Source organism: Nicotiana tomentosiformis, chromosome 10 (genome assembly GCF_000390325.3).
Source record: "Nicotiana tomentosiformis chromosome 10, ASM39032v3, whole genome shotgun sequence".
NCBI lineage: Eukaryota > Viridiplantae > Streptophyta > Magnoliopsida > Solanales > Solanaceae > Nicotiana > Nicotiana tomentosiformis.
In genome coordinates this window covers 47706103-47716835 of record NC_090821.1, presented here as the reverse complement: position 1 = coordinate 47716835, position 10733 = coordinate 47706103, and the positions used below count along the sequence as shown (strand labels likewise).

General features: G+C 33.3%; 2 protein-coding genes across 3 annotated transcripts; one reads left to right on the top strand and one right to left on the bottom strand.

The window, feature by feature from the left end:
• Positions 1-2253: 2253 nt before the first annotated feature.
• LOC104117931 (WAT1-related protein At4g15540-like) lies at positions 2254-5598 on the bottom strand. Of its 2 annotated transcripts, XM_070187444.1 has the most exons (7): positions 5121-5586; positions 4542-4604; positions 4355-4468; positions 3988-4228; positions 3720-3878; positions 3348-3496; positions 2254-2610 (listed from the first exon to the last, which is right to left on the bottom strand). In XM_070187444.1, the coding sequence occupies exons 1-7, from the start codon at positions 5291-5293 to the stop codon at positions 2439-2441; spliced, it is 1071 nt and encodes a 356-aa protein (XP_070043545.1). In that variant the 5' UTR covers positions 5294-5586; the 3' UTR covers positions 2254-2438. The 2 variants fall into 2 exon arrangements, with proteins under 2 accessions (XP_070043545.1, XP_070043546.1); XM_070187445.1 differs by lacking the exon at positions 3348-3496 and having other exon boundaries at positions 5121-5598.
• A 1977-nt stretch (positions 5599-7575) lies between these two features.
• LOC104106542 (WAT1-related protein At5g40230-like) lies at positions 7576-9870 on the top strand. Its single transcript, XM_018774267.3, has 5 exons — positions 7576-8337; positions 8857-8919; positions 8992-9105; positions 9228-9468; positions 9564-9870. Exons 1-5 carry the CDS (start codon positions 8165-8167, stop codon positions 9732-9734), a joined length of 762 nt encoding a protein of 253 aa, XP_018629783.3. The 5' UTR covers positions 7576-8164; the 3' UTR covers positions 9735-9870.
• Positions 9871-10733: the final 863 nt, after the last annotated feature.

The window sequence follows — 10733 nt, the reverse complement described above, 5'->3', positions numbered from 1 at the left end:
ATCTTAAATTTTCGTTTTTGGAAGATTTTATAAAAATCTGATTTTTCTTCCATAAATTCACGGATTCATGATATAAATGAGTATGAAATCATGAAATATAATCAATATAGGATAATGAACACTTACCCCAATGTTTTTCCGTGAAAATCGCCCAAAAATCGCCTCACTCGAGCTCAAAAATGGAAAAGGGTTGAAAATGGGACGAATCCCATTTTCTAGAACCTAAGTTCTATTTCTGGAATTTTTACTCTTCGCGAACGCGGTCAGTGCCTCGCGTTCGCGAAGCACAAATTTTTGCTGCCCAATTTTACTCTTCGCGAATGCGAGGGCTACCTCGCGAACGCGATGCTTGCCTGGCTTGGCCTTTGCGAACGCGCGATCAAATCGCCCAAATAACACCAAGAACTACGAATCGGACATCAAATCAAAGGAAATTTTTAAGAAAACTTTAAAACTTATATTTTTACAACCGGACGTCCGAATCACGTCAAATCAACTTCGATTCTCACCAAATTTGGCAGACAAGTCATAAATATTATAGTGGACCTATACCGGGCTCCGAAATCAAAATACGGACCCGAAGTCAATAAATCCAACATCAGTAATTTCTTAAAAATTATTAAGCTTTCAAGCTTTTAATTTTTCATCAAAATTCCATATCTCCGGCTAGGGACCTCAGAATTCGATTCTGAGCATACGCCCAAGTCCCAAATCACGATACGGACCTACCGGAATTGTCAAAATACTAATCCGGGTCCGTTTGCTCAAAATGTTGACCAAAGTCAACTCAGTTGAGTTTTAAAGCTTTATTTCACATTTTAATCTATTTTTCACATAAACACTTTTCGAAAAAAAATTCGGACTGCGCACACAAGTCGAGCAATGATAAATGGTACTTTTCGAGGTCTTAAAACATAGACTTACTTATTAAATTTAAAGATTACATTTTGGGTCATCACAACCAAGCTTTAAATTGAATTTTGTGTTATGAAATTTCAAACCCTCGAAATCCCCTTTTCTGCCCAATGATTTCCGCACCTGCGGACCTAGGACCGTACCTACGGTCACGCATCTACGGAAAAATCATCGTAGGTGAGAAGGTCACTTATCCGGGCTGCGTCCGCACCTGCGCGCTTGAGTCCGCACCTGCGGATGCGCTTCTGAGCTAAATTGTCCGCTTTTGCGGAACCTTGGGTCCTTCTCACCTCCGCATCTGCGACTGCCCTTCCGCAGATGCGGCTCCGCTCCTGCGGCTCACTTGTCGCATCTGCGACCACTGACTCCCAGGCCTAAAAGCGCACCTGCGAACTCCCCACTGCAGGTGCGAAAATTCCAGAACCAGCAACTCAAAATTTCCTCTAAGTCCAAGCGTTCACCCGTTAAGCATCCGAAATATACCCGAGGCCCCCAAGACCTCAACCAAATATACCAACCAATCCTAAAATACCATACGAACTTAGTCAAGCCTTCAAACCACATCGAACAACACCAAAATCATGAATTAAGCACGGATTCAAGCCAAAAAATTTAAAATTTTCCAAATTCTACAAACGACACCGAACCATATCAAATCTTGTCCGAATGATCTCAAATTTTTACACACGGGTCACAAATGACACTACGAACCTACAACCATTTTTGAAATTCCATTCCGAGCTCGATATCAAAATTTTCACTATCGGCCGAAATCGCCGAAAAACTAACTTTCGCCAATTCAAGCCTAAATCTACTACAGACCTCCAAAACACATTCCGGACGCGCTCCTAACCCCCAAAATTACTCAACGGAGCTAACAGAGTCGACAGAATTCTATTCCGGATCCGTCTTCATACAGTTCCGACTACGGTCCAAACTCTAAGGCTTAAACTCACAACTAGGGACTAAGTGTCTCAAAACTCTCTGAATTCCATAACCAATCACTCCGGCAAGTCCCAAAAGCAAAAACAAATATGGGAAAGCAGATATTAGGGGATCGGGGCTCAAATTCTCAAAACGACCGGTCGAGTCGTTACATATATACTCGATCCTTGAGATCATTGCATGTATTTAGTTAGAGTTTGTGACTCAGTATTACCAATCTTGGGAGGTTTTTATATTTGTTTCTGTTTTTGGTTTCGACACTTGTATTAAATTATATGTTTAAAAAAATAGCTCGAAATATAATTGTAATCGACTTACCTAGTCTTGAAGACTAAGTGTCATCACGACGCATGTGGTGGGATTTTGGGTCGTGACAGTTATGTAATCGAAAAATAACTACAAACATAAAGTTTCGAATTTCATAGGTAAAAATCCTATAAGAATGTCCTAGAATTTCACCAGTAAAATTAACAACACAGTAACAATAGTTATTTTTCAATTACGTATGCTGAAAAATGGTTATTTATGAATTTGTTTCCCAATATCTTCCACTATGCCCACTAACAAAGTGCGAGTCTTCAATGGTTTTGTATCATGGATAGATCATCAGCTTTGTTTTGTAATAAAGGCATGTTGTTGCTATTTGATTCCAAGCTCTTCCATCCATTGTTCTCTCCCATTTTCCATTCTTTAGCTTTTCCCCATATCACTGAGTAAAACCCGAGTAGAATGATGATTGATCCCAACAAACTACATTAAACAAAGAACAAGATGGTCACTGATTTTTATTTCACTAAAGGTTAACAATTATAGTAATTAGTTCATTCAGGGGAAGATTTGTCTTTGCAATAGCAAGTGGAAGCACAATCACATTTTTGGCAGTTGAAAATTTTAAAAATACTAGTACAAAGTTATACTAAATTTACACCAATTGTTGTGTCACATAGAAGTATGTAATATAACACTCACTAGTTGAAAATCTTGAATGTGCCTTTGATTTTGCAGATTAATTCAACGTATTGGTTACTAAACTTTATTGATATGTCACTAAAGTCACAACACTATTTTATATCACATTGAAGTAATTGAACATTACTCACTACGGCAATAAACTGAACTTTAGTCACTGTAATAGAAAAGTTAAATACTATTTTTTGTTACATTAGAGCATTTAAACTTTAACCAATATTAAGGTTACTAGATTTTACCTACTATAATGAGAAAACATATCGAGATGGCTATATTGTTGGAGTGGATAAAGTTTTGGGGCTTTACTATTTTAGTGTGTAAAGTTCAGTTACTTTAATGTGAAAATTCAGAACTTCAATGTTATAATAATAAAAAATTAATTACTTTAGTGTAATAAAAATGACTTTACTGTAATAATAGATAAAGTTTAGCAATCATATGTTAGAAACTTTAACTCACAAATGACCACAAAAAGAAAAAGGGGAAGGGAAAGAAACTTTAAAAGATGTCTGATTTACCTTCCAATATGGATAGTTTCACCCGAGAATATGCTGGCAGCCATTGCAATCACAATACCTATTGGATGGAACATGACAACAAAGAGAGGTCCTCTTTTCCTCACACACCATGAGCATATACTCACTTGGAATACATTTCCAAAGAAACTCTGCACTTGCCAAAAAAATATTTTTAGAAAAAAATAAATCTATCTCTAGGGACTCGAGTATTTGGGGGTAAATTCATTCACATTTTTCCCCATAAAATACGTTTACTAAAACTCTTTGACCCTCCAAATTTGATGTATTTTACTTTCAAGCAATTCACATATAATGGTAAATTAAATGTACATATTCATGCATCAAGGAACATATATATATCTACTTAATTACCGAGTATATGAGAGCCTTTAATCTGCTATGAGGGCTTACGCTCCAAGAATTCAAGTCTCTTTCAGTAATTAAAGAGAAAGCAGCACACAAAATTGTAATACAGCTGCTATAAAACAACATTACAATCAGCTCTGCCGGGTATTTCTTAAGGACAAATGCCTGCAATTGTAAAACATGAAACAAAGGAAAATTGATCATTTCACTTTTTTTTTTATCAAATTAATGTCTATTAGGGAAAGCATATTTCTTGGTAATATTAATTAATTACCTGTGAAATGGTAAATACTGAAGCTATTAGAGAGGTAATCATCATAAGCAAACCCCCAATTACCCAAGCAGAAGATTGGTTGAGTAGAAAATGAGAAGGAGCTGTTAATATTGAATTCAAAGGGCTTCCAAAAACTTGAGGACCTTTATATAGAGTTGCAACAAGTGCACCTATTATTGATACCAATGTCCCAACAGATTTAGCCATTGTGTTCAAACTCTTGTAGTCAAAGTTTTCCATCCTACAAAAAAGAAAACTTGTGAAGAACACCATAAAATTTGAATATTTATATAGAATTTATATAGAATAGTTTAATACTATAGAAACATTGTAATTAATTGGTTAAAAGGAAAGGTGAGGTTTAAACCTGAGAATGACGGCAAGAATGAAGGTGAAACCTGGAATTAGTTGTAATATTGCTGTGGAAAGTAATGGAGAGGAATATTGAAGTCCAAGAATTCCAAGCACTTGCATCAAGAAACTACAATATTGCACCATTATTTGTTGTTGTCCTCTCTAATAGATTTGTTGAAATGAGGCACAAATTTACATACCCCGTTAGGCCAAGCAAGAAAAATCCATTGAGAAAAGTTGGCCAAAGAGGTGGAAGATCTGATCTGCATATACACAAAAAAAAAGAACAAATAAATAAAAAGAGTATGAAACAAGGAGTTCATTTCCCGCAAAAATGAATCTACTTAGAGGTGGCAAAATCAGTCATTTTTTAGTAATCCATTCAACTCGTCAAAGTTTAAACGAATTGAGATTGATCCTTTTATTTGTTTAGCCCAACGAATTGAACTCGAAATGATTCATAAAACTATTACGTCAAAACATATCAAATAGTACTGTAACCCAACTAGTCAAATTTGGAAATTGAAAATAATGTAAATTTAGAAAAGCTTAAGCCAATAAATTTTAAAATATAAATAGCTTTCACATTAATTGTGTTCAGAAGGAAATGGGACATGTTGGATTTGCTGAGTTAGGACCCATTATTTGACCCATCCGATATTAATCCATTTAAATCCAAGTAGAGCTTGGACGAATTGAATTGTATCACAATATATAATTTGACTTGTATTTGTTTAAGTTTGACCCAACTCGTATGAAATGATGTAGAAAAAAGATACCTATGGAGCAGGAAGGACAGTGGAATAAGAATGAGAGTTGAGAAGGCACTTGAGTAGAAAGTAAAAGTGAAAGGAGTCATCCCACTTGACATAGCCACTTTAGCTGCCACCATAGATCCAATTTGTGCTAACTGCTGAACTACCATCGCTATAAATGGAACTGCGGTTTCCATCTTCTTTCACCTCTCACTCTCTCCTTTTATTTTCTTTCGAATGAGAAATAAAGCAACTAAAAGTGTTAAAAGGGAAGTTAATCACTAGTTCATCTGCTTAAAACCATGTTTTTTCTGATATTTCTCACACACACACATATATATAAAAGGGTCAAGTGGCTTGGACCAATGGGTTTTTCTTGAAGGAATCAAAGAGTGAGGTTGAAGTTCTAAACAAGGAATATCTATTCTTGGCTTCCTGATTGATCAGGGAACATCACAGTTTTTGTTGTTGTCCTTTTTTGCGTATTTAAATTTGCTTTGTTTTTGTCAGTTTCAATTAAGTTGACGATGCTCTTCAGGATTTGAAAATGAAGTCTCTTGCATACTTCCTAATTCTACTATTTACTTCGATGTCTGCGTTAGTGGTGTTCATAAAAACTTTAAAAAATGAAACGGACCAAAAAATCTTATACTTTTTAAGTTTGGCTTTAGTTTTAAATTTTAAAAACACATCAAATTTGGTTTGATTTTGGTTTTAATCAAAAAATAATCGAAAAAATTGAACCAAACCGACTATAAAAGTAGCTATTTAAATTTATTATTACACACACACACACACACACACACACACACATATATATATATATATATATATATATATATATATATATATATATATATATATATATATTTATTTATTTATTTATTTATTTGTTTATATATAAAGTTTCTAAAATTTTATGGTATATATTAGTCATTTGTATTTTTAATCTAGTTCTTTACTATTATAATAATCTAATTCTATGCCTTTTAGTTTTATTGATAGTTTTCTTTTGCTAAGTACAAGAATTTATTTCATATTAAAAATAATCGATTTTTAATTGAAACTTAAATTATTAATCACTATTTGAGTCAATTATCATCAATATATCTTGGCAAATGATAAATTTGTCAAAGAGCAATTGGTTTGATAGCGTTACGTTAAAAATTTAGTCGCCGTAATATGCGTTTGGTAGTGAAAATTGATAACTAACCGAAAACCGACAAAAATCGAATCGATAAAAAATTGACTTAATTAGTTTGATTTGGTTTCAATATTTGAAAAACCGATTTACTTAGTTTGGTTTCTTTTTAGGGAAAACCGACCCAAACCGAATCATGAACACCCCTAGTCTGCGTTGGTCGTTTTAATTGTTTAAAGGATATTTGAGAAAGTACCTCTCATAGCATAAATCTCCATCCTTCTCTTTTCTTTTTTAATCACTGTACAAACTTTTCCCGTTGTATTTTTTTGAGAGAAAAGGAATATTATTTAGTGTTTCTGGACTATGCGCCTGCGCATATTGTACTATCACTTACTTCCCCCAAGGCCAAGGTTACAATAGTATTTGAACTAGAAGGGAAAAAAGAGAGCCAAGAATCTTGTTGCGGATTTCAATCACTAGAAGAAACAATTACGCTTGATTTTACTTTTGGTTTAGTTTTAGAACAAAGTACAATGTTAGCTTTCTTTATATTTTACATAGGCAAGGTTAACATTAAACACAAAATTGTTTTTTATATATTTATCTAAGATGAAAGAATTAGCTAGCTATAGACCTTCCTACTATCTTTTTTTTTTTTATCAATATATTATATATCAGTCTTTCCATTCATCTCATTATGAACTTTCAAATAGATTCTTATATATTCGAAAGGAAACCAATTTCTTTGTCGCTCGTTTAGCTCATCTGTAGGAGGAGCTCAATTTGTTGCTCGTCTAAGCTAACATTTTTCTACCTTATAATTTATAATGTATGCTAGCAAGCTCAAAATGAAGTCTTAAGGCAATTTAAGGTGGAGAACTCATTAACTGACGAGAAAGAAATCGATGATCCATACATGATAATGACAAAATCCTCTGTTACATTTAAGGACATTTTTCAAAAGGTACTATAGTTTAGAGCCTAATTACGATACGTAAGTATAGTTTGATTAATTATCATTAATGTATCTGTATTAAACGCATACAACCAAATTCAAATTTTGATATATCAATCAGTTGTCATGTTATATCAATGATTACAATTTTAATGGAAAAGTTATATCAATTTTATTCATTCGCACAAAGTGATTGTATCAATGAGTACAATTTTGATAGAAAGTTATATCAACTGTATTTGTTCGCACACAATGGCTATATTTTGGATACATAAAGCCTATGAGAGATTGGATACAAGCTAGAAAAATACATTCATATGTGTGAAAATCAGAATACAATTATTAAATAACTCAATCTTACATTGTATCAAAAAGCAACAACATTGATAAATAAAGTCAAATACAGCTGCATTCTCAAGCATACACTGTATAAAAAAACTTCAAAAATAGAATTGTGAAGTCATCAGAAAATACATTGTATCAGATTGTATCCAAAATAAAATTCTCCATGTTCGGAGTCAATGAGTCATGAAGAAAGTTCGCCCACATCTAAGAATACATTGTATTTTACGTTTGAAACTCTAACCAGATTTGAGAATAAATTATATATATTATATTTAACGTTCTAAACTCTTGCCAGATTTGAATGATTGCATACACTCTATCCGGCCAGAATCTCATCACCTCTTTTTTTTTTTTTTTCTCTACAGTCTATCAACACGTACAATTTGTGATCGAAGTAAATAGTAGAATTAGGAAGTATGCAAGAGACTTCATTGAAGAGCATCGTCAACTTAATTGAAGCTGACAAAAACAAAGCAAATTAAATGTGTGTGTGTGTGTGAGAAATATCAGAAAAAACATGGTTTTAAGCAGATGAACTAGTGATTAACTTCCCTTTTAACATTTTTAGTTGCTTTATTTCTCATTCGAAAGAAAATAAAAGGAGAGAGTGAGAGGTGAAAGAAGATGGAAACCGCAGTTCCATTTATAGCGATGGTAGTTCAGCAGTTAGCACAAATTGGATCTATGGTGGCAGCTAAAGTGGCTATGTCAAGTGGGATGACTCCTTTCACTTTTACTTTCTACTCAAGTGCCTTCTCAACTCTCATTCTTATTCCACTGTCCTTCCTGCTCCATAGGTATCTTTTTTCTACATCATTTCATACGAGTTGGGTCAAACTTAAACAAATACAAGCCAAATTATATATTATGATACAATTCAATTCGTCCAAGCTCTACTTGGATTTAAATGGATTAATATCGGATGGGTCAAATAATGGGTCCTAACTCAGCAAATCCAACATGTCCCATTTCCTTCTGAACACAATTAATGTGAAAGCTATTTATATTTTAAAATTTATTGGCTTAAGCTTTTCTAAATTTACATTATTTTCAATTTCCAAATTTGACTAGTTGGGTTACAGTACTATTTGATATGTTTTGACGTAATAGTTTTATGAATCATTTCGAGTTCAATTCGTTGGGCTAAACAAATAAAAGGATCAATCTCAATTCGTTTAAACTTTGACGACTTGAATGGATTACTAAAACATGACTGATTTTGCCACCTCTAAGTAGATTCATTTTTGCGGGAAATGAACTCCTTGTTTCATACTCTTTATTTATTTGTTCTTTTTTTTTTTTTTTTGTATATGCAGATCAGCTCTTCCACCTCTTTGGCCAACCTTTCTTTATGGATTTTTCTTGCTTGGCCTAACGGGGTATGTAAATTTGTGCCTCATTTCAACAAATCTATTAGAGAGGAAATGACTATTAATGGTGCAATATTGTAGTTTCTTGATGCAAGTGCTTGGAATTCTTGGACTTCAATATTCCTCTTCATTACTTTCCACAGCAATATTACAACTAATTCCAGGTTTCACCTACATTCTTGCCGTCATTCTCAGGTTTAAAACTCACCTTTCCTTTTAACCAATTAATTACAATGTTTCTATAGTATTAAACTTGTCCAAATTCTATATAAATATTCAAATTTTGTGGTGTTCTTCACAAGTTTTCTTTTTTGTAGGATGGAAAACTTTGACTACAAGAGTTTGAACACAATGGCTAAATCTGTTGGGACATTGGTATCAATAATAGGTGCAATTGTTGCAACTCTATATAAAGGTCCTCAAGTTTTTGGAAGCCCTTTGAATTCAATATTAGCAGCTCCTCCTCATTTTCTACTCAACCAATCTTCTGCTTGGGTAATTGGGGGTTTGCTTATGATGATTACCTCTCTAATAGCTTCAGTATTTATCATTTCAAAGGTAATTAATTAATATTACCAAGAAATGTGCTTTCCTTAATAGACTTTAAAGTGAAATGATCAATTTTTCCTTTGTTTCATGTTTTGCAATTGCAGGCATTTGTCCTTAAGAAATACCCGGCAGAGTTGATTGTAATGTTGTTTTATAGCAGCTGTATTACAATTTTGTGTGCTGCTTTCTCTTTAATTACTGAAAAAGACTTGAATTCTTGGAGCGTACGCCCTCTTAGCAGATTAAAGGCTCTCGTATACTCGGTAATTAAGTAGATATATATATATGTTCCTTGATGCATGAATATGTACATTTAATTTACCATTATATGTGAATTGCTTGAAAGTAAAATACATCAAATTTGGAGGGTCAAAGAGTTTTAGTAAACGTATTTTATGGGGGGGAATGTGAATGAATTAACCCCCAAATACTCGAGTCAAAGATTTCTATGTTTATATTTCTAAATTAAGAGTTTTATTTAGTTTCAAAATTCTTGCATAGATTAGGAGTTTTGCCTCATTTAGAATTCTTGTATTGATTAGGAGTTTTGCGGCTTCGGCGTAATTTAGGAGTTAAAATATAATGGATATATCCTCGCATATTTGTTATGCTAATGTTTTTTTTGGGAGATGTAAAGTTGCAAATCACACTAGACTAGTTTGGTGCGGCGAGCTCTAACTTAAAAGGTTGTTAGTGAGGTGAATCGATCATAGATCTCCCCTATAGGAAACCATTCACTCAACCAACTCTTGCGGGCTGTTATGATTATCAGTGGCATACGCAGAATTTTTCATAAGTGGCGTCACTATTTTAAGAGGTGAACAAATAAATAAATTATTATAATAATATCATATTAAAAAGTAACAAAATTTAAATCATATTAATAAAACACAACTCAAGTATATCATTGAACTCTTTATGACGAGCTTTCATTTTTGAAATGTATTCAAAATAACCTGATTAGAAATAATACTAAATTTTGTTATTTTTTTTATAGAAGGCAGGCAAAAAGCCTTCGAAATCAAGGAAATGAAGCTAGGAATACTCGAACCTTGGCTTTCCGCAAGAAAATGAACGCCTGACCAAGAGAACTACTTAGGTTTTTGTGCCAAGGGGTGTCACTATACTATATTTATACAATTGTTATTTTTGTATTTTAATTATATATACTTATTTAGTAAACTTTTTTGACGAAACGGTGTCGCACGACACGGCTTGGTGTAAAGATAAATTCGCCCCCGATGATAATGTTGTCATGCAGTAAAATGTAAAAA

Excerpts from the sequence above, each read along its gene's own strand:
- LOC104106542 (XM_018774267.3), top strand. The coding sequence starts at position 8,165 with ATGGAAACCGCAGTTCCATTTATAGCGATGGTAGTTCAGCAGTTAGCA. Across the intron at positions 8,920-8,991 it reads TTCTTGCTTGGCCTAACGGG|TTTCTTGATGCAAGTGCTTG; the intron begins GTATGTAAATTT and ends GCAATATTGTAG. Across the intron at positions 9,106-9,227 it reads ATTCTTGCCGTCATTCTCAG|GATGGAAAACTTTGACTACA; the intron begins GTTTAAAACTCA and ends TCTTTTTTGTAG.
- LOC104117931 (XM_070187444.1), bottom strand. The coding sequence starts at position 5,293 with ATGGAAACCGCAGTTCCATTTATAGCGATGGTAGTTCAGCAGTTAGCA. Across the intron at positions 4,605-5,120 it reads CTGTCCTTCCTGCTCCATAG|ATCAGATCTTCCACCTCTTT; the intron begins GTATCTTTTTTC and ends GTGTATATGCAG. Across the intron at positions 4,229-4,354 it reads ATTCTTGCCGTCATTCTCAG|GATGGAAAACTTTGACTACA; the intron begins GTTTAAACCTCA and ends TCTTTTTTGTAG.